Here is a 26,611-nt window from a genome sequence, read left to right as displayed (position 1 = left end):
CAAAGTATCCATTTTGAAGTGAAGTCGCAGTTACTAACAGCAAACACAACCCTACGATACAACACACAATCACTGACTAAAGGTGGATTTACACACACAAGTGACACAGCAACACCATGAATGGCCTACGATTCTGCCAACATGGTAAGAAGTAATATTGTCGGAATTTAAATCACAGTGTTCACACTTGTCCATGGCACAACTGTGTAGACTGTGCTCTAACTGTTGAGTACATGTGTGTCGGTCATTCTCTTCAGTTTCATTCAGCATATGCCTTCCTTAGAGTGTTTCCTGATACTGTCATAAAACTCTTAAACACATTTCGACACTCTGTGAAACTGTAACATTAAATTCAAATTGAACAAGATTGCCTCAGAGATTTTTTCCTCCCTTCATTGTTACTGGTTTATCCGTCACAGAGGAAATTAACAGAGTAAAAAGCATTTATAAATCACTACCACCTCAGTCACTGCAGTCATTACACATTGTTTCCATTATGTCACTGTAGTTTCCAAATCTCATTAAATCTTGTTCTGCATACAGAATATACTGGCATTAATGCATCCTCAGTTGCCGTTTTATACAAACTATCAAAGACAGTGAACAATACACACGGGACCTGTTTGAGAACATTTTACTATGCAAGCAATGTATCATTAGGTGCCTCCCTCCTTTCTCCCATGAACACTTTCACCTGTGTCAGTTTTCGCTAATAATTGTGATACACACTGTGTACAAGTTTTGCTCTGTGTACCAGCCCCAGCTTGGTGCTCCAAGCGGCCTTTGCTAACTGTTTTGTGTCCTTATAAAAATCTTACAGTTATGGCACCTCTGGCATCCCTCTCAGCTTGGCGTCCTAAGCTATAATAGTGCACAACTAATAAACAGAATTACTTTTTTATGTATTCTGAAATTGTATATATAAGGGGGAGGGGGGGGGGGGGGCAGGGACCATTCCCTTGTGAGTGGTACAGGATAGTGATAAGGCATTTTAACTTTTATTTCATTCTGTACCCATTGATGTTGACGACTGACGAGCAACTCCTGAAGTTCCCAATAATTGTTATATTGTCTTTGACTGTCATCTAGCATTCACAAAAATACTAGTGTTATATATGCCAATTACTTTTCCTCTATTAACTAAATTTAGCCATTTCTTATATTTAGTGTGATTGTTCAGCCAGCCTGAAGTTAATTACACATTTATAATCAATTTTGCATCAATGCTTCCACAGACAGCACAGTATCGGAACTCATTGTCTAACTGTGTGTGTGTGTGTGTGTGTGTGTGTGTGTGTGTGTGTGTGTGTGTTCTTAGAGTGCAATAAAATCATTCTTTTTTTGCTAGGGGGTGTGTTATCCCTTTAACAGATGTATGGACAGTAGGGGGGGGGGGGGGGGGGAAACATATCTGTCTTATTTTGCTCTACTCAACAACATATTCAACACCAATCAAAATCAAAGTGTACCCCTTGAGTAGATTTACTTGTTGGTGTTAATAAAGTTTTATTGGCTCATGTAAACTGATTACTCTGCATGTAACATATATATTTCCAATGTCTCTGTGCTTTAAGCATACATGTACTTGGGTAAGTCATGTCTACAGCACCAAGAGTGGAACATTATTATGCAATTCACATCTCATATTTGTTAAAACATCAAAATAGAAGAATGGTTCAATTATATTCCTAAAATTTCAGTGAAGGATAGTAATTTAAAACGGGAAGCACAATATTTTATTCTGAAAAAGGGACATGTTTAAGGTCATTTCAATTAAAATTTACATTTTTTCCACAACTTTAACAATTGAACACTGTGTTTAATTAAATTATTTTCACATCACAATTATCTACTGCTTATAAAAAAAAGGAGGGAAAGAAAATCCAACATACACCACATGACTATTTTGTGCTTGGCAATTATCTGTACAGGTGCAACAAAACACCACAATAAAATTCTGAGCCAATATGGCTTCTTGTTCAGTCTCTGTAAATATAACTTCCAACATAAAATGATCTATCCACCAATATACATAATTTTTCCTTTACACTTAATTTTCTTACATTAATAAAACACGTTTGACAGTACCCTGATTTCTAAAAGTCACAAGAGGGTTAAATACATTACAAAAATACATTTTCAGTCAAAGTACACATAAAAAATTATTAAAACATATTCCTTAAGTTGGAAAGATATTTCACACATTACATTTACAAAGATATACAGTTTCATCTGTTAATCAAATACGTACACAAATAAGTTAAAAGTGATTCTCTATAAACATTATATTGCGGCATTTCTTTTAAAAATATAGGAAGAGAGAGCACCCTGTAAAATACGTGACTCGAGTGCACAATAATACTAAGAAACGTGGCTGCCACTGATTAAGGGCTTCTTTCCCACAGTAATTTCATAGAAAATCAGATCCTATCAACAGATATGAAGAGGAATGAAAAACTGGAAGAGTGTCATTCAAGTTGTACTTGAAGACTACTGTATTCTAAAATGCTAATCACAGTTGCCCATCTTTGACTCAATGGTTATGAATACATAAACAAAGCCACCAAACATTTTATTTTGTCACATGAAAAAAAAGAAAGAAAAGTGCACAGAGAAGCAATGAAAGTCTACCAAAGTGCAAACTAAATTCTTCTTTTTTAACGTGTTTGCAAGTAGTTTACGGTCCAATTGGAACTTCAGATGACTGTGTAGTTCAAACAAATAGATTTTTTCTTATTGCACTTTTTCTATCTTTCAATATTTCTCTTATGAATGTAAAAAGTTTACATTGAAGTTCCTTTCTAATTACAAGAGCTGACTACAAAAATAAAATTTGAAATTGACCTAGAAAGTCAACTGCAGATAGTGATCACATATTTGTCTAGTGTTTTGTGAACAAGTGTCTTACTTCAAACCACTATTGCTACAAAATACTCATTCCTAGAGGGAGTGAATTTTGAAATACTCTATGGCCCAAATCAAAACTGATGATATGTTTTGGGTGACAGCCAGTCAATGAGGCATCAGATTTAATGACCACATCTCCCTGCTGGTATATTTCACATGAGAATGAAAAGTGTTTTGAACATGGTACGTGAACTGAAATAATGACAGTGAAATCCACTACACAGAAAACTATATATGACATAAGAAACAAATACAATCACATGGCAAGTTATACAAAATGAAATTAAATGTGGAAGATGCTCAACAGAACATCAATTTATGAAACGATCACAGGGAGGGAAAGATGTCTCATGGAAGTGCTTGCTGGTGCATATTAGTACAATCTGTTTATCTGTACAATGTACTATAAAAAACAGGATTTTTTAAAAAAATAATTTAGGCCAGTTAATCCTCTCTTCTGCACCTCATTTCCCTGATTATTAAATAAATAAATAAACAATAATTAACACATACACAGAGAAAGATAATCCAAATCTATCCAGGACATACAAAAAAATGCTTTTCACAAGAGTGTCAGGGGAACCTTATGTAGCGATAAATTTGTTTGCATCTAGTTTACACTTTCAAAATATATTTGCCAACGTAGCAGATTCCTAAAATGGCAAATAACACCTGTCTACTGATTCCTCAATAAGTAAACAATTCATTATTCTTTATGCTGCCTGTAATTCAAAGACACCAACGAACTCTGGTGACAAATACTAGTCAACTGATTTGGCATATTTGTTACAAAGAACTCATGTAAGGCTCTATAAGAAATTAATTTTAAAAGAGGCAAAACAATTTTATAACCACCTGAAAACAAAAACTTCATGGCAAACAAAACTGCCATGACAAACACACGCTGGTGAATTGGACCATCGCTACACAACCACTGCCACCACACAGTTATGTAACTCTTTAGCTGTGACATAGTCTATCCTATGCTAATCTTTTTGATGAAGTATTGGTTCATGGATAAAGAGTGCCAAATGGAATTAACAGACCCCCTTTAATGTTCTTAGTATCAAATTCTTTCTCAAAAATGAAGCTTGAGTAAATAGTTACAAATGTTTCTTTTCTTTCTTATTTACATATACCAAGCTATAGTTGATATCATCAACCCATCAGCTTTGTTCACTGTGTTGTACTAATCATCTGTCATTTCACCTAATACGTAGGCATGACATATGGTCCAGAACCAGTATTACCAGCATATACAACCTAAATCTATGCAACTTAGTTTTAACTGAAGTTAGCGATTTCAAAACAGTAATCAAGACAAAAATTTCAATGTCTAAGTGAAATACAAAAATCCACCATTGCCGCAAATTAAACTGTAAAGTCCAATTAAAACTGTACAATCTTATTTGCAATTAACTACTTAAGTAATAACACTCTCCATCTGTGAGACATTTCCAATTTAACAGACAATTCATATTTTTCTAGCAGTCATTACTGAGACATAAAAAAATTTTCTTGTAAGAAAGGAACAAGTACCATGATAACAATTACTAATTACTACAGAGCACTGGGATTTATTTTTTACTGTCTGTTAATGGGAAAGAAGCACAGCAGACACAATACCGTTTAAGTCAAAAATTATTAACAATGTAAACAAGTACTGTACAAAATGCAAACTAAAATTTCCTTGATTCATAAATACCGTTGAAATTTCTCTAGTGCACAGCCAACAAAATTAAACACAGTGCAAGTCAAAATGGTCCAAGTAATTTGAAATGTTTGGTGAGAAAATTACAACAAAGCCATAACTGCAGGAAGACTTGAGTGTTTTCTGCTGACCATGTGTTCAAATAACTCTTCACTATGATAACCATGTGAGACCTCTTCAGGATGCTGCCATGTATTCTTATGTTAGCTCCAATGCATCACTCGTCTCCTGCATCTCACAATGTGAAATGAAAAAAACTCATGGTTAATCCTTATGGACAGTTAGATCAAGGTATCTCTTACACTTACTTTCTTCCTTTCTAGTGTCTTTGTACATTTCAGGAGACTGGATGCATATTTAATTTTAGGAGGTAGTGGTCGCTACTGTTTATCTTGAATGTAATGAATGAAGCATTCTAGTAGGCTGATCCTGAAATATTCTTAGTGCACAGTGGTAGCGTGTTCGCCACCATGTTGTTCTTTCAATTTCCACCTTACAATGAAATCATGATTATTTTTTAGTTCTCCAGTTGAAATATATGTCATGCAAAACCTTTATGTGATCACAGTGGCAGAAATAAGGCTCACTATTTTGAAGGTGGGAAACCACATAGTTCTCACAATAACAATAGAACTTGATTGGATTTGCTCAGGAATTTTAGTTTTATTCTTTCACCGATGAAGGATCAGTAAAATTTGAAGTTATAGTGGATTTTCGAGGCAGAGAGGTCAAGGGCTATCCGTCAATGTGCCGTCCTTGAGTGAGTGCATGTACTTCATGTTTATAAATCTCTAGGTTTCTTGGAATCTCATGTCATTATTTACTAATCTGAACAATAAACGGATCAAAATAGTGCCATTACAGCTTTTTTTTAATGTAACACTGTGGCAACCAAGCACAGCAGAACCACTCCTGTTTTTGTCAAAGGTGAAGAGGAAATTATAAATCCCAAAAGGATTTGAAAACCCATTTGTATAAGGGAGGAGTAATAAGACAACAGCAAGTTCAATGGAAGATTGTCATTGATCCCCTGCATGAGAATCAAAATTTATTGTAATCATATTAATGCAGTCAGCACTTTGTAAAGAAATGCCATAGTTTATGCTGTCCTTGGACAGATCTGAAAGTTACTATTAACACTACTGTGTGTTAATCATTTCAAATTACTCAAACAACTCTGACTCATGTTACATCAAAAAGTCTCAGAGAAGTACAATGAAGAGGTACAAAACTTTGTTAACAGGTTATGCAAAAACAGGTACAGTTCAGCTGAATATCAGTATCACTTGATAGAAATTAAACAGTAAATCTGTATCATTGTAAGCTTTTTTCCCATAAACTATTCTCGTAGAGAAAATGCTTTGACAAATTATTACAGCAACAGATTTTGACTGAACAATCTTACAAAACAGTTACAACAATTCTTTGACTGACACATTTCAAACAGATTTTGAATGAGTATTGCATTTACATGTTGCTTCATCACTCACACACACACACAGTGTCTACAATATATACATACAACAGATAAAAAATGACTAAAATTGAAAGTTCTCTCTGAATTCTCATATTAAAACATAACCTGCACATAAAATCATATGTTTTATGCTACTTACAACTGAGTTATTAATGTAATATCACACAGTATTCATAATCTAACAACTGCATTAACACATACAACAAAATAAACAAACAGAACATATAACAGTCTAGGGCCACTGACGCATAGCAGTCTTTACCAGCATAAATTTCCATATCAGCATGGGGTGATTTGGGAAATCGAATAATGGTGAAATGGGTTTTTTACAAGCCAACAGAACATGAACACAAGAGACATGGTTGTCACGTTAGTTTGCAATGGAATTGTTTTTTTTGGGAGAACCTCTGGATCTAGACGTCTTTCACAGAATTTTGACCACACAGGCATTAAATTATTGCAGTTACTGATTCAAAGCCAAAAATTTATGATGCATTAAAGCTTCATACACTGCAGACAATATTAAATGTTACTGAATATGGTACATCAATAACAATTATCCATGAATAATATAGCTACAGACATTTAGTGCCCAAAAATGTTGATTACTGAACTAAATGTCCAACTGGGCACAATCTGTCTCAAAGTAATCTTCATTTGTTACCCTGCCACTGAAATCTAGATGAGTATTCTTCACCAAAAATAATGGAGGTGGATCATTTGGAGGCTGTTGGGATTAATAATAACAACTGATAACATTAATGTGACACACATCTTCAGTTCGTGATGTGAAATTTGTCTAATTATGTACACTAATGCAATAAAAGGGAAACAAAGAGCAAGAATAATGACTGGGCAAATTATAGAAGAGCATTTGTGGTAGTTTGACACCACCAGGTTAACATCCCACAGATAGGCAAAAATGCAGAAATGTAAAGCAGCCAGGAGACAGACGTTCATGGCAACACAAACAAATGACAGACATGAAACTGTGTTAATACTCCTCTACCTCTACCCTTAATTTACTCTTATTGTAGAGCATTTATCTGAAATTACTACGTCCTTTACGATAAAATCACATCTACACATCCATGAGAATTCAAAGAGAGCTGGTAACAGTTTTTATAATACAACTCAATGTTATTGAGTCCTATTTATTATTATTAAACAATAAATACTAACACAATGTTCATGTCAGAATCTGACTGTTCTTCTAGATAAAAATTCCGCAAGGGAACATCATCAGTAACAGTTCTCAATATCTGACAAGCACAGATCTACAATGTTCCACAAGGAACCCACAGCGTCTTATTCTGTTCTTGATCCACTGCTGCCTTGATCTGTGTGCACATGTAGGCCACATTCACACCAGCTGGAATCACAGCTGTAACATCACAATTCAACAAATTTATTCACAAAGCATATGAGCAACAATAATGAGACTGATATAATCATAGGCAAAGCTACATTAACTCAAACACGACTTGTGCTTTGAGAGTTTAAGGTTCAGTCTGGAGGATAAAATAGACTAATGATGAAATATGGAAAAAAATGGATAAATAATTATAAAACATAAAATACACTTGATAAGAGCAGGCAACACATGAATTCCAGCACAAGAGAAGTTTATAAGAAATAAGTGGTGAATGACTAGAAAAGATGCACATCACACAAGTAGGAACATTATAGGATCCAAAGACAAACACTTCTTTGTCATTTTTTTACGTTCTCATCATTCTTCTCCAAGTACATCTGGTAACATGGAACATAGTTTAAAGAAAAACTTGGAATAGAATTCTGTCATTTGAGATTTTAATTACTTCAAAACAACAATTTCTTACACGTCTCTATCTCTTGGCAGGATGAATTGCAGGGGAAAGAGATAATTATGTGTGCAAAATCAGATGAATCACCCTGACAATGTGCATAGCAGTGTGTGAGTATACAGTCTTGTCTATCAAGACAATTCCAGCTCTTAGTTTTCATCACTGACAGTACTGAATGTCATATTTGGGGTTCAAAAATGTTACTGATGTTTCTAGTTCCACAATTCATTAAAAATGCACACCTTTGGTCAAAAAACATAGTTGCTTTGATTTTCTTGTATTTAATGGAACTTATTCAACTTTGCCAGATTTGAATGACGCCTCACCAATGACTGTTGCTTATGTTCCACCCAATAAAAGCAAAACAAATTTATTTCCACCTACCACCAGTATGAGTTCTAAAATAAACTTATGTTCTTTGTAAGCATTACTCAATTTTTTGTATCTATTTGGCAAATTATATCCGAATATTCACTTCCTCAATAACAAATCAGTGCAGTGTCACCTGAAATCATCATCTTTTTCTGAGCTTTATACAATACATTGGGTCAGCATATTGATGTGGGTTTAGCAATGTTAGTGGCAGAGGTGGGAAGTGGCTGGATGCCCTTTCTGTCATCTCCTCATACCTTTACAAAAATTTTTCAGCTGAAGTGGCACATGGGCACCAGAACGGTATTCACTACCTAAAAATGTTATCCACAGGCTGGTTGGTTAATCCACAGGGAAGATTCAATCTGGGACCCAGCATGCCTCTCTGAATACTGGAAGCAGCATGCTAACACACGTTGCTATCTTTCTACTTACTGTCATACAAATAAGTTGCTTCCTCTCATGTGGAGAACTTGCGCATTAGCTGATCACTGTAGACAACTGTATCTTTTAAGTTAACTCATCCTTCTTCTGATATACATTTTGTATAATAAATCACTACACCATGTAAATTATGTATTTCTATCTTGTTACTAAAGCTGTGCAGACCTTTTTACAAAAGGCATTTTACAGTTCTTACCTGAGATAAGATGTCGATACTCGACTTCCAGTTTCAAAGCATGTTCATACATTTCTTTTGCTGCTTTTGCTGAAACCTTTTCCATTGGATACCTAGTATCTTTGACCTCCTTAATCTGTTTTGTTGATTTGAATTTTATTAATAGAACAATGGGGTATATTTGGTGGCGATGAAGTCTCTCCACTGAAGTCAAGCTTATGTCAAGAATACAATGGGTATTCTGCAAATGAAAGGGAAAAGCACGTTTAATGTTATAAAGAAAGTTTGAATGTTTGGACAATATTACAAAATGTTAAATTTAAAAGTTGGAGCAATAGAGTGTGTACACATTTTATAAACAAAAATGAAGGAAGGCAACCACTCACCTGTAGCTGATTTATGTATGGTGCTTACACACACATAACTGCACAGAAAATTTCACCAACATTCTCTCTCTTGTTCCCCAGCTCAAGTGCGTGCGTGCATGCCCCCCCCCCCCCCCCCACACACACACACACACACACACACACACACACACACACACTCATTCTCACTCTCACTTTCTGTATGCAACTGCAGAAACACTTTACTGTTTATGAGCTGTAGTACAGGAAGATGAGTACGTGAGAGAGGACAAGGAGGAGTAAGAAGTGGAGACAAGGAGAGGATAAGGAGATATTTGAGGGGGAGGAGGGCACAACTTCAGAAGTGGTGGTGAAATGAACAGCAAAGTAGGTAACAAGCCCAAAATGGGAGGGTCATAGTCAAGGATGGGGTTTACCAGAAATTTAGTGTAAGTAGATAGAGGACGGAGAGAAGATGTGTTGGAGGAATAGCCCATGCCTGCATTTCAGAGGAGGAGGGGTTAAAATCCTAAAAGTATAGTTATTTAACCAGCTGCTGAAGTCACAGGTGTTGTTCTGTGCAGCACGTTGAGCAACTTGGTTTTCTTCAATTTGGTGGTAGCTATTCAATCAAGGTAGACAGCTTGTAAGTTATCCTAACTCACATACAATGTTGCACAGTAATTATGGCTCGGTTGGTATATAACATGGCTGTTTTCACATACAGGGTGAAGAAAAATTTGTGCACTCTGACTTCGTAGCACAATTCCTCACATACTGGCAATACAAAAATGTGTCTCATGAGATTCTGTCCTGTGCATATTTCGGGCTGTAAATGGATGTTAAAGACTGGCAATCTGGCAACACTGAAGTCACATGTACGGTAACTACCTCTGTCGGCATACACAGGGTGGTCCATTGATAGCAACCGGGCCAAATCTCCAATGAAATAAGCATCAAACGAAAAAACTACAAAGAACGAAATTCGCCTAGCTTTAAGGGGGAAACCAGATGGCGCTATGGTTGGCCCACTAGATGGAGCTGCCACAGGTCAAACGGATATCAACTGCATTTTTTTAAAATAAGAACTCCAATTTTTTATTACATATTCGTGTAGTATGTAAAGAAATATGAATGTTTTAGTTGGACCACTTTTTTTGCTTTGTAATAGATGGCGCTGTAATAGTCACATAGTCACGTAACATTCCGCCAGTGCGGACAGTATTTGCTTCGTGATACATCACCAGTGTTAAAATGGACTGTTTACCAATTCTGGAAAAGGTCGATATCGTGTTGATGTATGGCTATTGTGGGCAAAATGCCCAACGGGCATGTGCTATGTATGCTGCTCGGTATCCTAGATGACATCATCCAAGTGTCCGGACCGTTTGCCAGATAGTTACGTTATTTAAGGAAACAGGAAGTGTTCAGCCACATGTGAAACGTCAACCACGACCTGCAACAAATGATGATGCCCAAGTAGGTGCTTTAGCTGCTGTCGCGACTAATCCGCATATCAGTGGCAGACAAATTGCGCAAGAATTGAGAATCTCAAAAACATCGGTGTTGAGAATTCTACATCAACATTGATTGCACCCGTACCATATTTCTATGCACCAGGAATTGCATGGCAACGACTTTGAACGTTGTGTAGAGTTCTGCCATGGGGCACAAGAGAAATTACGGGACGATGACAGATTTTTTGCACACGTTCCATTCAGCAACAAAGCGTCATTCACCAACAGCGGTAACGTAAACCGGCATAATATGCACTATTGGGCAACGGAAAATACACGATGGCTGCGACAAGTGGAACATCAGTGACCTTTGCAAGTTAATGTATGGTGTAGCATTGTGGGAGGAAGGATAATTGGCCCCCATTTTATCGATGGCAATCTAAATGATGCAATGTATGCTGATTTCCTACGTAATGTTCTACCGAAGTTACTTCAAGATGTTTCACTGCATGACAGAATGGCGATGTACTTCCAACATGATGGATGTCTGGCACATAGATCGCATGCGGTTGAAGCGGTATTGAATAGCATATTTCATGACAGGTGGATTGGTCATCGAAGCACCGTACCATATCCTGCACGTTCACCGGATCTGACATCCCCGGATTTCTTTCTGTGGGGAAAGTTGAAGGATATTTGCTATCATGACCCACCGACAACGCCTGACAACATGCATGTGCGAACATTACGGAAGGCAGACTACTCGCTGTCGAGAGGAATATCGTTACACGTATTGCCAAATGCATTGAGGTTGACAGACATCATTTTGAGCATTTATTGCATTAATGTGGTATTTACAGGTAATCATGCTGCAACAGCATGCGCTCTCAGATATTATAAGTTTTCACAAAGGTACATGTATCACATTGGAACAACCGAAGTAAAATGTTCAAACGTATCTACGTTCTGTATTTTAATTTAAAAAACATACCTGTTACCAACTGTTCGTCTAAAACTGTGAGCCATATGTTTGTGACTATTACAGCGCCATCTATCACAAAGCGAAAAAAGTTAGCATGCAGGAGGTCGATGGTTTGATTATGTGTTGAGGCTTATTTGTTTATATTCGCTAAAAGTAGTCTGTGTCGTACAGCGATTACAGTGGGACTTCTACAAGATATTTGCAGTTACTTACTACAAACACAGAAATGGAAGTACTATCATTTTCATTGGTCAGCTTTTAAAGGAGCCTTTCACACATCGTGGACGTGATTTGTTTTGCACCACTGCATCTGCTAGATCCCAAACCTGTTTTCTGTGTGCCCTCCACAAACAGGCTCACTGAAATTATTTGCAAAGCATGTTACTAGCACTACTGGTGACATGAGGCCCTAACGAAGTGTTATGGACCTGAAGGTGGCAAGAATAATAGTTCATGTTAATCGACGGGACCACTGGGGGAAGTACCCATACAACTCAAGTTTGGAATCCAGTAGATACAAAACAATTCGCATCCACCAAGTGCAAAAGGTTTCTTTAAAAGTTGGCCAATGAAAATGATTGTACTTCCATTTCTGTGTCCACAGTACATAACTGCAAATGTTTTTGTAGAAGACCCACTGTAATCACTGTATAGCAATTAAGATGGCAGATATCATACCATGCAGACTACTTTTAGCAAACAAAAACTAATAAGCCTTGACCCAGACTCAAACCCTTGACCTACTGCATCTTAACCCAAAACGCTATCCACTGCACCAACCGCACAGCCCCGCTGCTACCTCCTGACAGAGGTATTACAGTACATGTGTTACAGTGTAGCCACACTGCCGATCTTTTATGTCCATCTACTGCCTGAAATCTGCGCAGGATGAAATTTTGTGAGAGACATTTTTTATTGCTGGTATGTTACGAATCAGGCTGTGAAGTTTGAGTGCACGAATTTTTCTTTATGCTGTGTAACTTCCTTTGGTTGGACTACAAATGTCTGTAACTGCAGTAAGTGTGGTGGATGGGTGTATTGAACTGACCTTGTAACTGGGTTATCCACAGGCAAATGACCTTTGAGATGTAGAAAAAAGAGCACGGGTGGCATATGGATGGGTTTGAATAGTGTGTGGGTTTGTGAGTAAAAAAATACTATTATAGCGCATATGACTAAAATTTTTGGTAGGATATCCATCATCTCAGGGCACAAGCAGAGCTCTGGTGAAGGATGTTAACATATTTGCATAATTTCTGCAATCAACTGCAATATAGTGCCCATAGGTGCCAAGATTTTAGAGGAGACTTTTTGACATGGAGACAGCTCTATAATTCTGAGACGAATCTTTCGCTCTTTAGTAGAGAGTGCACTGTCAAAACTTCACTGCACATTAAAACTTTGAGCCGGTCTGGCACTCAAACCCAGAACCTTGCAGTATGTTTTTCAACATCAAAACGATTATCCACAACCCACTGCAGATATAATGCCCATAGGTGCCAAGATTGGAGAGGAGAGAGATGGAATCAGAAGCAACTGACGAATTTCAAGATGAATCTTTCACTCTATAGGAGAGTGTGCACTATCAAAACTTCACTGTAGATTAAAACTTTGTGCCAGACTGGTGCTCAAATGCAAAACCTTGTGGTTTGCTTTTCAGCAACAAAGTGATTGTCCAAGAGGAATTTCTTCATCAGTGTACCGCAGATGACCAGCATTACTACTTTCAAGTGTAGGATGAATGCATGAGACATTGTAGTAAAAAGGGCTTGTATTGTGGCGAAGAAAGGATTGGCCTCTCCACCACACCTATTGTTCCAGTCACAAGTTGAAAATTGAGAATCAAGCAGTGACTTTAGTTTTGCAGAAATTAAAGGGACCTAGTATGGAGTGTTTTGGGGCTTAAAATAAGTGAGACAAAAAATTCCAAACATGTGAAAAAGCATTTATGATGGCAAGTAATGAAACTTTCCATACAGACGATGGTTGGTCAACTGTTTCAAAATAATATTTACCTTGAAGAAGAGCACACCACTACCTGCCCACTACTGGGAGGTAGGAAATCCCAACTGCTTATCGTTTCCCCCTCCCCTCCACTGCAAAGAGAGAGAGAGAGAGAGAGAGAGAGAGAGAGCAGAAGCTAGTGTCTGTCTGTGTCATGTGTCAATCAGCTACAGGTGAGTGGCAGCTTTTCTCCTGGTTTTTATGTAGTTTCTGTAATGTCCCCACAGAAAATACCCTCTACCACGCACCAATTCATCATTTTCAATCAAACCATCCACATTCATTCACTTTGGAAAAGTTATCTGATCTGATTTTCTCGTAATATATGCGGCGACAGCTCGACAACGCCAAAGTATTTTCTAGTGCGTTTATTCTTTGAAATAACAGAGATGCATATATGCATTCTCCATGGTTGTTAGAATGGTAACTAGGACAGCTTCTGGAGTATCTGTTGAGGTATTGACGTGTTTCTGAGAGATACATATTCTGCTTTTCTTCTCGCTAAAGCGAGCCAATTAACATTTGTGCCGCTAGCGGTTTGTTTGAAGAGAAAGAGACTGTAAACGGAAAATAATTAAGGCGTGGAATCACCGGAGATCTGGACATGTAATGGAGATGGATTTAATACACAATTTCCTCCATAAATAAGGTTTGTGACTTTTTTGTTCTGGAGTGAATGAATGAATGAGTTTTTTCTGAATCATTTGATGATCATGTTGGCCCTGTAATTAGTGGGGAAGTTTCAGCTGTGTCTAAGAGAGCCTGCAATCACTGAGTCTGTGTTAAATCGTCCAAAAAGGCTTCGTACATATCTGGAATTTGCAATCTTTCGTAAAAGGAACAAATTGTCCAAACGATTGATTCTCCCGACTGACTGCAGTGTTTAACAGTAATAATAAATGTAAAGATCTCTTACAGTAAGCCAGCCGCTGATTACCAAGACGAAGGACTCCACCAAAGATCCTATTTGGCTGATTTCACGTAATGAAATATTATATTAAAAACTGTACATAGATAAAGGAGAGAAAGAGAGAGAGCGAATGAAAATAGAGATAATACTAATAATCCTCCATTAGTCTAATTTTTCGCCTGTCTTATCACGGATCAGCCAAAAACGGGGAGGGCCTTACTTTACTGTATAGATTTATGTGTGAAGGTGAAGTGATCTTAAAGGCAACAGATACACGTCTATACAGACAAGACATTACACAGAGATAGCGGCTAGCTGCATTCACCATCTATTCTTAGATAAAGAGACGGCAACTTATTATCCGAACATTTTTAAAAATGTTAAATTTCTGTTGCAGAATTTATTTACTGTAACACATATTATGTACCTTATCACATATTTCTTTCACAGCATTAACAGATGTACATTCAAAATAGCTGCCCTTCTTTCTGTAGTCCACAAATAAATTTTCTGCTATTCCTTTTTCCATTACTGACTGTGGACATTGCATCACTTCTGGAATACAACGAGTAAATTTATCTGGAAAATCTTGAATAAGCTTCTCCATAACGCAGTCAGCAAGAGGTCCCATTATCAGCACTGGTCTGAACACAGGATCTGTAACAATCATTCAACATTTTTTAAAGTCTGCAGAAAATCTCTAATGGGAAAAAAGGGGAATAAATATGATATCATAAGATTAAATGATTGATACTATCCATCAATCAGCCTTAGTGTTGCAAACAATGGAGTAATGAAACTGGTTAGATAAAAAAATTTATTCATCATGAAGTGGCAGGAGAACCTACAAATATAAAAGTTATGGAAATTTACAAGCTTTCAAAGGCAGTGGCTCCTTCTTCTGACAGAAGGGTTGAAGGGGGAGGAAGAGGAGTGAAGAAAAAGGACTGGTGAGATGTAGGAAACGAAAAGACTTTGGAAAAATCTCCCCTGACCCAGGATTCTGGGTGACTTGACCAAACTCTCACCAATTCCTAAACTTCGCTAGTCCTCCTCCTTCACCCCCCCTTCTTTCCCCTTCAACCGTTCTTCCACAAGAAGCCACTGGCTCCAAATGCTTGACAATTTCTTTAACCTTTATACATCTGTGTTCTCCTGCTGTCATCTGCTGAGTAGATTTTTTAAATCCACCCACTTTCATTATTTTCTCAAAAATTGATTATTTTCATTGACACAAAGGAGTAAGGTATTCACCAGAAAAATCTTAATCACCTACTTAGTGACTGGATAATAAAATTAACTTCAAACACAAATAGAAATCACATCTGCTTCACAACTACAACTACACAGAAGAATTTCTGAATGTGTGGTTTCTTCACATTTTGTGGTGGTGGTGGTGGTGGTGGTGGTGGCAGCAGCAGCAGGAGTAAGAGGGGGGGGGGGGGTGCAGTTACTGAACACAGTTATGTATGAATCGCTGTATGCACACAACACTTAAGGACTTATCGAAACGGTCAGCATATTGACATATCTTCTGCTGAGAAGATGTGTTGGGTTCGTGCATAAGTTTAATAAATGCAACAGATACACATAATGGAGATTTTGGTCATCAATAATATATTCTCCTTTGCTATTTACAACAGTCTGCCAATGCTGGGATAACTTTCCGACTCTGCGGCTGCAGAAATTGTGCAGCTTTGAAGCAAAGAAATAGTCAAGTCATATTCAGACTGCATTTTCACCCAGAAAGGAAGCTCCTTGAAGGATGTTTCATAGAAAGCAGAAAGGTGAAAACCTGAGGGTGCAAGATCAGGTGCACAAGGTGGGTGCAGAATAACTTCCCAATCCATCTCCTGTATAATGTTTTTTGTGAGTCTAGTAGAATGCGAGCAGGTGTTATCGAGAAGTAGCATCAGTTCTTCGTTATTGTTCTTGGATTGCGTCTGCAAGACGTCTCAACTGTTGACAATAAATGTCAGCAATGATGGTTACACTTTGGGGAAGCAGGAGTTGCTGCTATGTTTGGGCTCAACCATTTCTTTCTTTTCCTTACGTTAGCATAAAGACACCATTTCTCATCATCAGTGATGATACAAGATAGGAATGGTTGGTGTTGTTCGTGATCCAATTGATGACAAGCAAGTAAAGATGCACAAACGGCCACCCGCTGATTTTTGTGATTTTGGCTTAGAGCATGCGGTACCCACACACTCGATTTTTGAACTTTCTCCATTGCATGAAAATGTCGCATGATGGTGGAATGATCAGATTTCATAACATTTGCCAGTTATTGAGTACAGTGAGGTGGATCCTTGTGGATTAACATGTTTGAACAATCTCGATCAAACCCTTAAGGTCTTCCTGAAGGTGGAGAGCCACTAATGTCAAAATGATCTACCTTAAAATGAGAAAAACATTTTCTTGCTGTGCCCTGTCCAATGGCATTATCTTCATACAAGGCACAAGTTTCTGGTTGCCTCAACTGAACTCAAACACACGAATATGTTGAAAATCTTCGGATTTCTCCCCTTGCCACTCCATTTTCTTGCGTCCACAGCTCCACTCACTATCTCCAAACAACCGTATGTAAACACAAATAGCACCAGTCAACTATAAATAATAACTGACAATCAATAAATAAACCCATTGCAACTGGAGGACTAACATGCAAAAGAAAAACACTACAAACTTACACACAAACCTAATAACACAATTCGGGTGTATACGGCCCTTGGACTGAGCAAGGTGACACACTGGTTACCACTCTGGACTCGCATTCGGGAGGACGACAGTTCAAACCCATGTCCAGCCATCCTGATTTAGGTTTTCCGTGATTTCCCTAAATCACTTCAGGCAAATGCCAGCGTGGTTCCTTTGAAAGGACATGGCCATCTTCCTTCCCCACCTTTCCCCACTCTGATGGGACCGATGACCTCACTGTTGATCCCCTCCCCCAAAATCAATCAACTAACCAACCAACCAACCAACAGCCTAGGACAAGCAGGAAAAATCTGGGAAAAACTTGTGAATTTCTTAGAATTCTGGAAGTTTTTCATTGTTTTAGTTTTCAGTTAAATTACTGCATAACCCCACTTTTACGTTCCTGGAATTAACATTTTCCCACCGTTTATGACATTTTTTATCGGTCCCGTCAAATTTCCTATGCCCACAATGTTAATTTGCACCTGATTCTGCATCAACATATTTATAACTTTCCCATGATTTACGCATTCCAAAAAAATGTTTGTGGAGAAAATATGATGCTGGCATAATGTTGACCATCCAGTAGTGTTTACAAATATTAAGTGGTTAAGTTTCTTACCATGAGGGCACTCTATTCAGCAGATTTGAACGTGTAAATGAGTAAAAGTTGTAACAATTTGTGCCGTATCTCCCGCCCCTGCCAAGCTCTACTTGGCGTGGTGGCTGATGGGAGTAATTAGGTTTGTTCGAATGAAGGTATCATGACCAATCAAACCATTTCTAAACTGCCTCTACTGAGCAAATGCAGTTTCATGATTGTTGTGATTATTGTGACACCTTTGTCTAACCATATTTAGCATGTTTCGGCCTATGGCCACTTGGAGTGCTAGTTGACACCTTCATTCACTTTGCGTTGCTCAAATGTGTTTAGTGTAAACACAGTGCCAATTACATATTGCAATAATGCTGAGCAAAACATGTTTCGAGAATTTATTCTTGTTGTCAAGTGCAGTATTTACGTATGTATTTCTTGTGATGTTACACAAACAAACAACATGAGTGATAGTGTGTGTGTGTGTGTGTGTGTGTGTGTGTGTGTGTGTGTGTGTGTGGTTTCTTACGTAATTGATGAGGCACACAGTATCCGATAACCTCAAAAACGACAAGTACAGTGCAAGAGATGCAGAACAACACATATTCAAACACTATACAAAACACTTATTTACACATTTGCACTTGACAATGACAAAAAATTCTCAAAACATGTTGTGCTAAGCATGAGAAAATACTAACTAGTGCAGTATTTTGTTATTCAAATAATGAATGACAGCTGCAGGCTTTCCAAAAACATCAATTGTGACATTCGAAATTAAAAATTCTCGAAATAAACAAGTGCAGTATTTCATTATTTAAATAATGAATGACAGCTGCAAGCTTTCCAAAAACATCGATTATGATGTCTGAAATTAAGTTAAATGTTTCCACTTCGCAGACAGTTATCAACTCCAGTTACATCAGCGGTTTTTATTAGATAATAAAAAATTCCCTGACAAGTCTTTTGATGCCTGTTATGTACATATATCATACATCAAGTGCAAGGGGATATCCTATATGTAACTTTCACAACTCAAAACATTATTTCCCACATTTTACATTTTCCCGCGTTTTACACCTTTTTTTTTTTTGAAGTCCCTTTAAAAGTGTAAAAGCGAGTTTTCACTGTATTGTAATTTTGACTGGCAAGAACTGGTACTCTAATGCAGAAATTTACTTTAGCCTGTTACTGTAGAATATCACTGCAGCAATAAAACATAAATGACAGAACAACGCCAAAATAATATTTTAGTAGCAAAGAAAATACACCCTTTACAGAAACAAAATATAATTCACACACAAGTGTCAGCCAACAGCAAAATGTGTCAACGGCTTTAGAATGAAAACTATCCAATACTTCAAAACAACAAGCTGCTTTTGATGAATGTCATTTCTAACATGTTGTGGGAAAATACACCAAACTGTTGTTCGAGAAGCATTACTTTCAAAGTAAATTTCCTTTTACACAACATTAATTATGTTACGGGTGAAAATGAGTGATGAATTTCTTTAATCGCGGAGCATTTGAATCTCATTCAAAACTTAACATTTAAGGAGCAGCCACTTAAAAACATTTCAGGGCCAAAGGCCAGCCATTTAAGCCATTATTTAAAATTTTACTGGCATGTTTGTGTTTGATATATCTTAAAAGACAACACACACTGAAAAAGACAAAACTTCAAGGTTAATTTTTTTATATCTGATTTAGTTTTTTTGTAGATTACAAATTATGCAATAACAATGGCAAGAAGTATAATTATTCTATATAAAGGGGGAAATGCGTTCTTGAGCAATTTTATTTGTAATTGGCTTTCCTACGGAAAACTCAAAGTGCTCAACAGAACGTGTATTCAGCCTCGAAATGTTCGGTGCACAACAGTGAAATTTATAATCATGCTCGTCAGAAATATTCAGCTCCTACAATTTAAGTTGTGCTCTTAGGATCCTGCGCAACCACATCCTTGGGGTGTGGTGAGGAAGGGGGGGGGGGTGGAGATATTTACTAACAATGTTTCCCTTGTGTGTGTGTGTGTGTGTGTGTGTGTGTGTGTGTGTGTGAGAGAGAGAGAGAGAGAGAGATAGAGAGAGAGAGAGAGAGAGAGAGAGAGAGAGAGAGAGAGAGAGAGAGAGTTTCACTAATCCACATTTCCTGTTTATGTATTAGATACATTTATGTATTATTATATTTAAAAAATATTCAGCCAGTGTCTCTTTGAATTTTTATTAGAGCCTGGAGTAAAAATTTCAAATTAAATGGTCACGAGCTTTTTGAGATTTTTGCTAACAACATTTCGCCTTTACTTATTATATATCCATTTATGTACCAGTTATATTAAAGAAATATGTACTCTATGTCCAACCAGTAAATCAGAGTATGTAGTGATTCGAGAATTTCTGTGTAAATTCTAGAACCACTAAGCCTTCTACCATCTTGAACAAATGATATTCTGGATATGAGTGTAGGATGGTAGAATCCTACCTATTGTGTGTCACATGTTAGTGTGTGTGCAGGTTTCAAATCAGTTGGGGGAAGAATGTACACGCGGCAGTCGGACGGCACCGACAAGTACCTGTCGGGAAATCCATGCATGTTTTAGTGAGTGTGTAAGGAAGAACCATGGAGTTTATATGTAGCTCTGGGCTTATTGTGTCATTGACTATTGTTATTAGAACAAGAACAGTTGAAAAAGAAGAACAGTTGAAAAAGATCTCTTGTGCACTCTTAACGCAACCTTGTTAGAGGCGAGACTAATTTTATGATTCATGTTAAGAAAGGTCATGGTATCCAAGCCAACTTTCTTTTAACTGTACTCCAATTTGTTTCTAATGTCTGACTGTATGAGAGACTTGCAGGAATTTACATATTCATGTGGAAAGTGAGATTTTTATTGTATATGGAGGTCAAATACATCGTTAATTGACAAAAAGTAAAGTTGGTATGTCTACTTATTTAATAAGTAGAAAGAGTCTAAAAATTCCTGTACCTAGCATTATTCGACGGAGAAGAAGTCAAGAGGGTTTCCAGCAGCTGGCTATTCGGTAAAGAAAAGTGGCTGCAAGTACCAAGTAAGTTATCTCGTAAAGAAGTGGAAGGTGGGTTGGGGGAATAAGCCAATATAACCCACATCCACATTTGCACTTTAAATCATCAGAACTTTAGAATTTGGCGACCTGTGTGAAAGGACCGAGAAAACAGGAATTTTAAGTCAAAAACGAGAAAACAAGCTGTTATGTGTTGCCATAGCAACCAAACATAATAAGACAAGGGAATTACTCCGAGACACTGGAATATGTTCAAATATACAATGGAGCGAAACTTAAATGAAAAAACATCGAGGAAATGAAACATTCACAACGATAAAAATAGTACAGAAGATTTCGACGTATTTGTCTAAGAAGAAGTACGCATAGAACGCTTTAGCTAAGAAGATCCAGTGTGGGGAATATACAGCCCTCACACACATCGTGGGGACACAGACGCAGAAACCAACATACACACTCGACGCCACCAACACCAACTGCTGTTAGCCGGTGCTGGCCTACCTCCACATCCGCTCACCTACACAATGTGAATTCTACGCCGGGTGAGTGTGAAACAAACTTGATTACTTTAGTACGAAGTAGTACAAGATACTGTTGAGTGAACTTTTATTGTGTAATTATCATATTTAAAGTCAGTTTTAAATGCTTAAAAGAACTAAGGCATATAAAAGTATGGAAAATAAACAACAGGTTGGGGAAACTCAACACCCTGCTATGGCCATGAAAATTAGCAAAGAAGTGCCTGACTGGGCTGAGTTGATAAATTTAATCAAAGCTCAGAGTCTTAAGTTAAACTCATTAAGTTCTCAATTAAATGATCAGAGTGTGATTCTAAGTAAAGAACTAGACTTAGTAAATTCTCAATTAAATGCTCAGAGTGAAACTCTAAATATTCAAAGGACAAATTTAGGTTTCTTAAATGCCAAAGTCGACTCTCAAAGCAAGGAATTTAGTAATCTATGTGAAGGCATGGGTGCTTTGACGACTGAATTTGACGCCATAAGTAGTAAAGTAGAGAATTTAAAAGTAGATTTAAAGAACGAGTTGACAGATTCTTTGGCCACTCATATAAATGATATGTTTACTAATCTTAGTCAGAAACAGAATGACACTTTTCGAGTTTTATCGAAAATGTTAGAACTTGACGTAGAGAACAAATGTAATAATGTAGAATCAGAACTTATTGAAAAGTTAGGATCTTTTGAAAACATGTACAATATGAAATACAATGATGTAATACAGGTAATGAATACTTTGAAAGAAAGTGTAGATAAGCATAATGAATTAATGTCAATCATTCAATCACAAGTTGCAGGTATCAATACACGGGTAGATAATGTAGAAAGGAATTTCAAAGAGAAAATAGCTAACTCTGATATTATAAATGTAATTAGTTTGGAGGAACAATTTGGAGAAATTATAGATCGAAAGGTTACTGAGAGAATAACATCTGGGAACGTGTCACCTATTCCTTCTTCCGAACGTAATGATACCAGGAAGGGTACGGATGACGTGGGGAGAGAAATTAAGCTTATCCAAGACAAAATAGAAAAAAGGGTAACTTCACCTAATGTCGTGTTAACTAGTGAAGTGGTGAATGATTTGCAATGGGGAACTGATTCAGGGTTATCTAGACAATTCCCTAAATTTAAGCCAGATGTAGATGTACATCCAACCCATTTCTTAAAAAGATTTAACCAAGCTTCGCCAAAAAATTGGGAAGATTCCAAGGAGATCGAATTTGCTGTGGGGTACCTTCTACGGGAAGCCTCAGAATGGGGAACAGTAAATATTGAGAATTTTTCCTCTTGGGAAGACTTTCAAAAGAAATTTGAAGAGAAGTACTGGTCTGCCAGTGCTCAAGAAAAGTTAATATCAGATCTGTGGGACCCAAAATATTATAATAATACTTGGGGTACTATGAGGAAATATTTCGATTGGCATTTAAGACAAGTAAAAACAAGGGGGAGGCATATTACAATGTAAAGGATGTAAAATTGTATATGTATGTTAACATTCTAAGTTAATGGGCGGAGTAACGACCGTTGGATCCTGAGTTGTTTTCGGTGTTTTTTCACAAATAGTTTCCTGCACCGAATTCCTTTAAAATCTAAAACTATTCTGTTATCTTATTGCTTAGAAAACTGGATAGGACTATGTAATAGAGAACAGCTTAAGAGAATCACAGAACAAAAGTGATACCTAGACAAAATAAACTAAATAGATTATTATATTTGTGGAAAATATAATAAGATATGACTAGCTGTACAGCTGTTATACCATAGTGTATAGGTTTTCTATTTTGTATAGAGTATTTTACACCTTTTATGAGATGTGATATAGATGGGAGGGTTTGTACAAATTTTGAAAGGGGTGGATATTGTAGCTAAAAGCATGATTTACAAGAACAGATAAATCATGATTAACACAAAACACACATCACACCTTTCAAACAACCCTCACAAACAAGTGTGCCCGATTTTTCATCATTTGTCATTTCCATAGCGTTGCTAGGATTTCCTTCGGGGACCTCAAAGGATGAAGGTCGGACACGTCCGTTTTGTAGGAAACGATACACCAAACCACCTCTGACGTCTCATTCAAGTACCTGAGGGGTAAGGATCCTAGGGAAGAGGGGTGGGAAGGGTTTCCTTCCTGTCTTTGGGGCTATCTTCTTTCTCTTCTTCGATCCCTGCATCCATATCTATTTTTCCTTTCAGGTCCTGTCTATTTTTTCCCTATTTCCATATTCACAAACTTGTATCACTGAAGTCCTCCCTTATCTCCGTGGTTACTAAAAACCTAAATCTTATCTTTAGATAAGAAGGCCAAAGAATCAGACTACACTAACACACATCCACATATACACAAATATACACTTCTACACAAACATTAAATCACATAAGAGGAAGCCTGTCACGATGTGAGAACCACCAGGTGTTGTAGGGAAAACGTGTACATATGGAAATATGCGCACATGTATAGGAAGTTATGATGGTTCTACATCGAAAATAAATAAGAAGAGTTGCACATACATAACAAACAACTATAAAGTAGTAATGAGTAATGAATAAACAAGACAGAGGCGTGAGAAAAGAAAGAAAATGAAAGTAGGAGTAGAATTAGTCATGTTGATCATTAAGAAACATCTGTGTAATGAGTACTCTGATGAATTGAAGGATAGGGGGACATAAATAGTATATGTAGACATAGTACCTATTGAAAATATAGAAGTTGATAAGTAGAGGACTCTAGGGAGTAAATGATATATTAAAGAATGAATGCGAAGTTTACGTAGATTTACATCTTTACCAGACAACACTTAATTATGGTATACATAGAAATGTATACTAGGGTAATGAACCATGAGGCCTACTCAGAAAGGATAAGGGGGCTTACCCGACATTCACTAATTATAAAGGGCAGGCATACCTACGTGGAGATAGGACGATATGTGGCCTAAAAAATAGGGATGTTTTGTAAGGGGTGTATCTATCAGAATGGAAAGAGGAAGTGCTCTCATACAGTCAACCCACAACCAAGGAATAGGAACTGATCCTAGGAGAAGGGGACAGTATCATGACAAAAGTCACAAATTTTATAGGGATCATTCTGGGAAGTGTGAATTCTATGAACAACTAGCATTATTAAGTTTTGTGGAAGTAAATGAATGTCAAAAGAACACTTTCATTTCATCCAGAGTTCCTCCAAGCTACAAATAATGAAAATAGTACATACTAGGAAAAAGATAGTACGAAGTTTACAATTGGAAAAAAGAAGAGTGTCCTCACAATTCCTAAATATTAGTAAACCTGACTAAACCCATGAGTAAATGCTCATGTCTTAATAACAAAGCAAATTAAGAAAAGAGTAGAAAAACAATAAGCGGAAGATTGTTCAAGAGAGGACAGAGAATTGTTATTGAAAGTAAAGATATGTATATAAACATATGTAAGAAATGTATACTGAAAAGATATGAAATATTGTTATGAGTGATATTATTTGCATAATGATTATGTACAAAATATCAGGTGTTCAATCTGAGGGGGGGATTTGTAGTGATTCGAGAATTTCTGTGTAAATTCTAGAACCACTCACCCTTCTACCATCTCGAACACACGATTTTCTGGATATGTGTGTGGGATGGTAGAATCCTACCTACTGGGTGTCACATGTTTGTGTGTGCAGGTTTCAAATCAGTCACAGGAAGAAAGTAGACGCGGCGGTCGGACGGCACCGATAAGTACCTGTCGGGCAATCCACACATATTTTAGTGAGTGTGTAAGGAAGAAACATGGAGTTTATATGTAGCTCTGTGCTTATTGTGTCACTGATTATTGTTATTAAAACAAGAACAGTTGAAAAAGAACTCTTATACACTCTTGACGCAACCTTGTTAGAGGCAAGACTAATTTTATGATTCATGTTAAGAAAGGTCATGGTATCCAAGTCAACTTACTTTTAACTGTAACCCAATTTGTTTCTAATGTCTGACTGTATGAGAGACTTGCAGGAAGTTACATATTCATGTGGAAAGTGAGATTTTTATAGTGTATGGAGATCAAATACATCGTTAGTTGACAAAAAGTAAAGTTTTTATGTCTATTTCATAAGTAGAAAGAGTCTAAAAATTCCTGTACCTAGCATTATTTGACGGAGAAGAAGTCAAGAGGGTTTCCAGCAGTCGGCTATTCGGTAAAGAAGAGTGGCTGCAAATTCTAAGTAAGTCATCTCGTAAAGAAATGGAAGGTGGTTTGGGGGAGTAAGCCAATATAACCCATATCCACACTCGCACTTTAAGTCATCAGAATGTTAGAAGCATCACCTAAATATTTTAACTAAATTGCTCAAGGACTTTTCAAGGTTTTTGTTAATGTGTCCTCTTTAAGTCTTATATAACTGAAAAACATGAAGCCAATGTCATTTTTAAAAATGTGTAGTCTACATATGTACAAACATTTTTTACAGTATCACATAAAAATTTGGAGTGAATCAGTCATGAACATTTCACTTTTTTTTTCCAACTATGTTTCCCATTTATGTAGTATATATTTATGTACCATATATATTAAAAATCTGAAGCTTATGTCGCTTCTGAATTCGGTGCTGCAGAAGCGCTGCACCGGCAAACGGATGCTTGAATACATTTCAGAATGTTCTCCATACTGCCTTTCTGAATACACGGTGAAGTCAATCACGTACTGTAATAACAGAGAGTGTTGTGCTTCAGAATTACTGGCTACAGTGTACAAAGTTCCAAGGTAAACGACCCAATTAAGGCAAATATTATTCCAGCCAGAAAAGCTTTATTAGAAGTTTATTAGAGAATCGCATAAAAATTTGAAATGATTTCATCAAGAACTTTGTTATTTTTGTTAGTAAACTTCCCCATTTATATGTTGTTTGTTGTTGTGGTCTTCAGTCCCGAGACTGGTTTGATGCAGCTCTCCATGCTACTCTATCCTGTGCAAGCTTCTTCATCGCCCAGTACCTACTGCAGCCTACATCCTTCTGAAACTGCTTAGTGTAGTCATCTCTTGGTCTCCCTCTATGATTTTTACCCTCCACGCTGCCCTCCAGTACTAAATTGGTGATCCGTTGATGCCTCAGAGCATGTCCTACCATCTGGTCCCTTCTTATAGTCAAGTTGTGCCACAAACTCC

At 37.1% G+C, this 26,611-nt stretch overlaps 1 protein-coding gene across 1 annotated transcript in view; it reads right to left on the bottom strand.

The window, feature by feature from the left end:
* Window positions 1–1,713: 1,713 nt before the first annotated feature.
* Window positions 1,714–26,611, bottom strand: part of LOC124773398 (disks large homolog 5-like) — a 192,856-nt gene continuing 167,958 nt past the window's right edge. The window contains exons 25-27 of the mRNA XM_047249398.1: window positions 15,037–15,266; window positions 8,934–9,153; window positions 1,714–7,479 (exon numbers count right to left, since the gene is read on the bottom strand). Coding sequence (XP_047105354.1) covers window positions 7,373–7,479; window positions 8,934–9,153; window positions 15,037–15,266 — 557 coding nt within the window. The 3' untranslated portion in view covers window positions 1,714–7,372. The remainder of the gene's footprint in view (window positions 7,480–8,933; window positions 9,154–15,036; window positions 15,267–26,611) is intronic.

This window comes from Schistocerca piceifrons, chromosome 2 (genome assembly GCF_021461385.2).
Source record: "Schistocerca piceifrons isolate TAMUIC-IGC-003096 chromosome 2, iqSchPice1.1, whole genome shotgun sequence".
Classification (NCBI taxonomy): domain Eukaryota; kingdom Metazoa; phylum Arthropoda; class Insecta; order Orthoptera; family Acrididae; genus Schistocerca; species Schistocerca piceifrons.
This window is presented reverse-complemented; position numbering and strand designations above follow the sequence as displayed.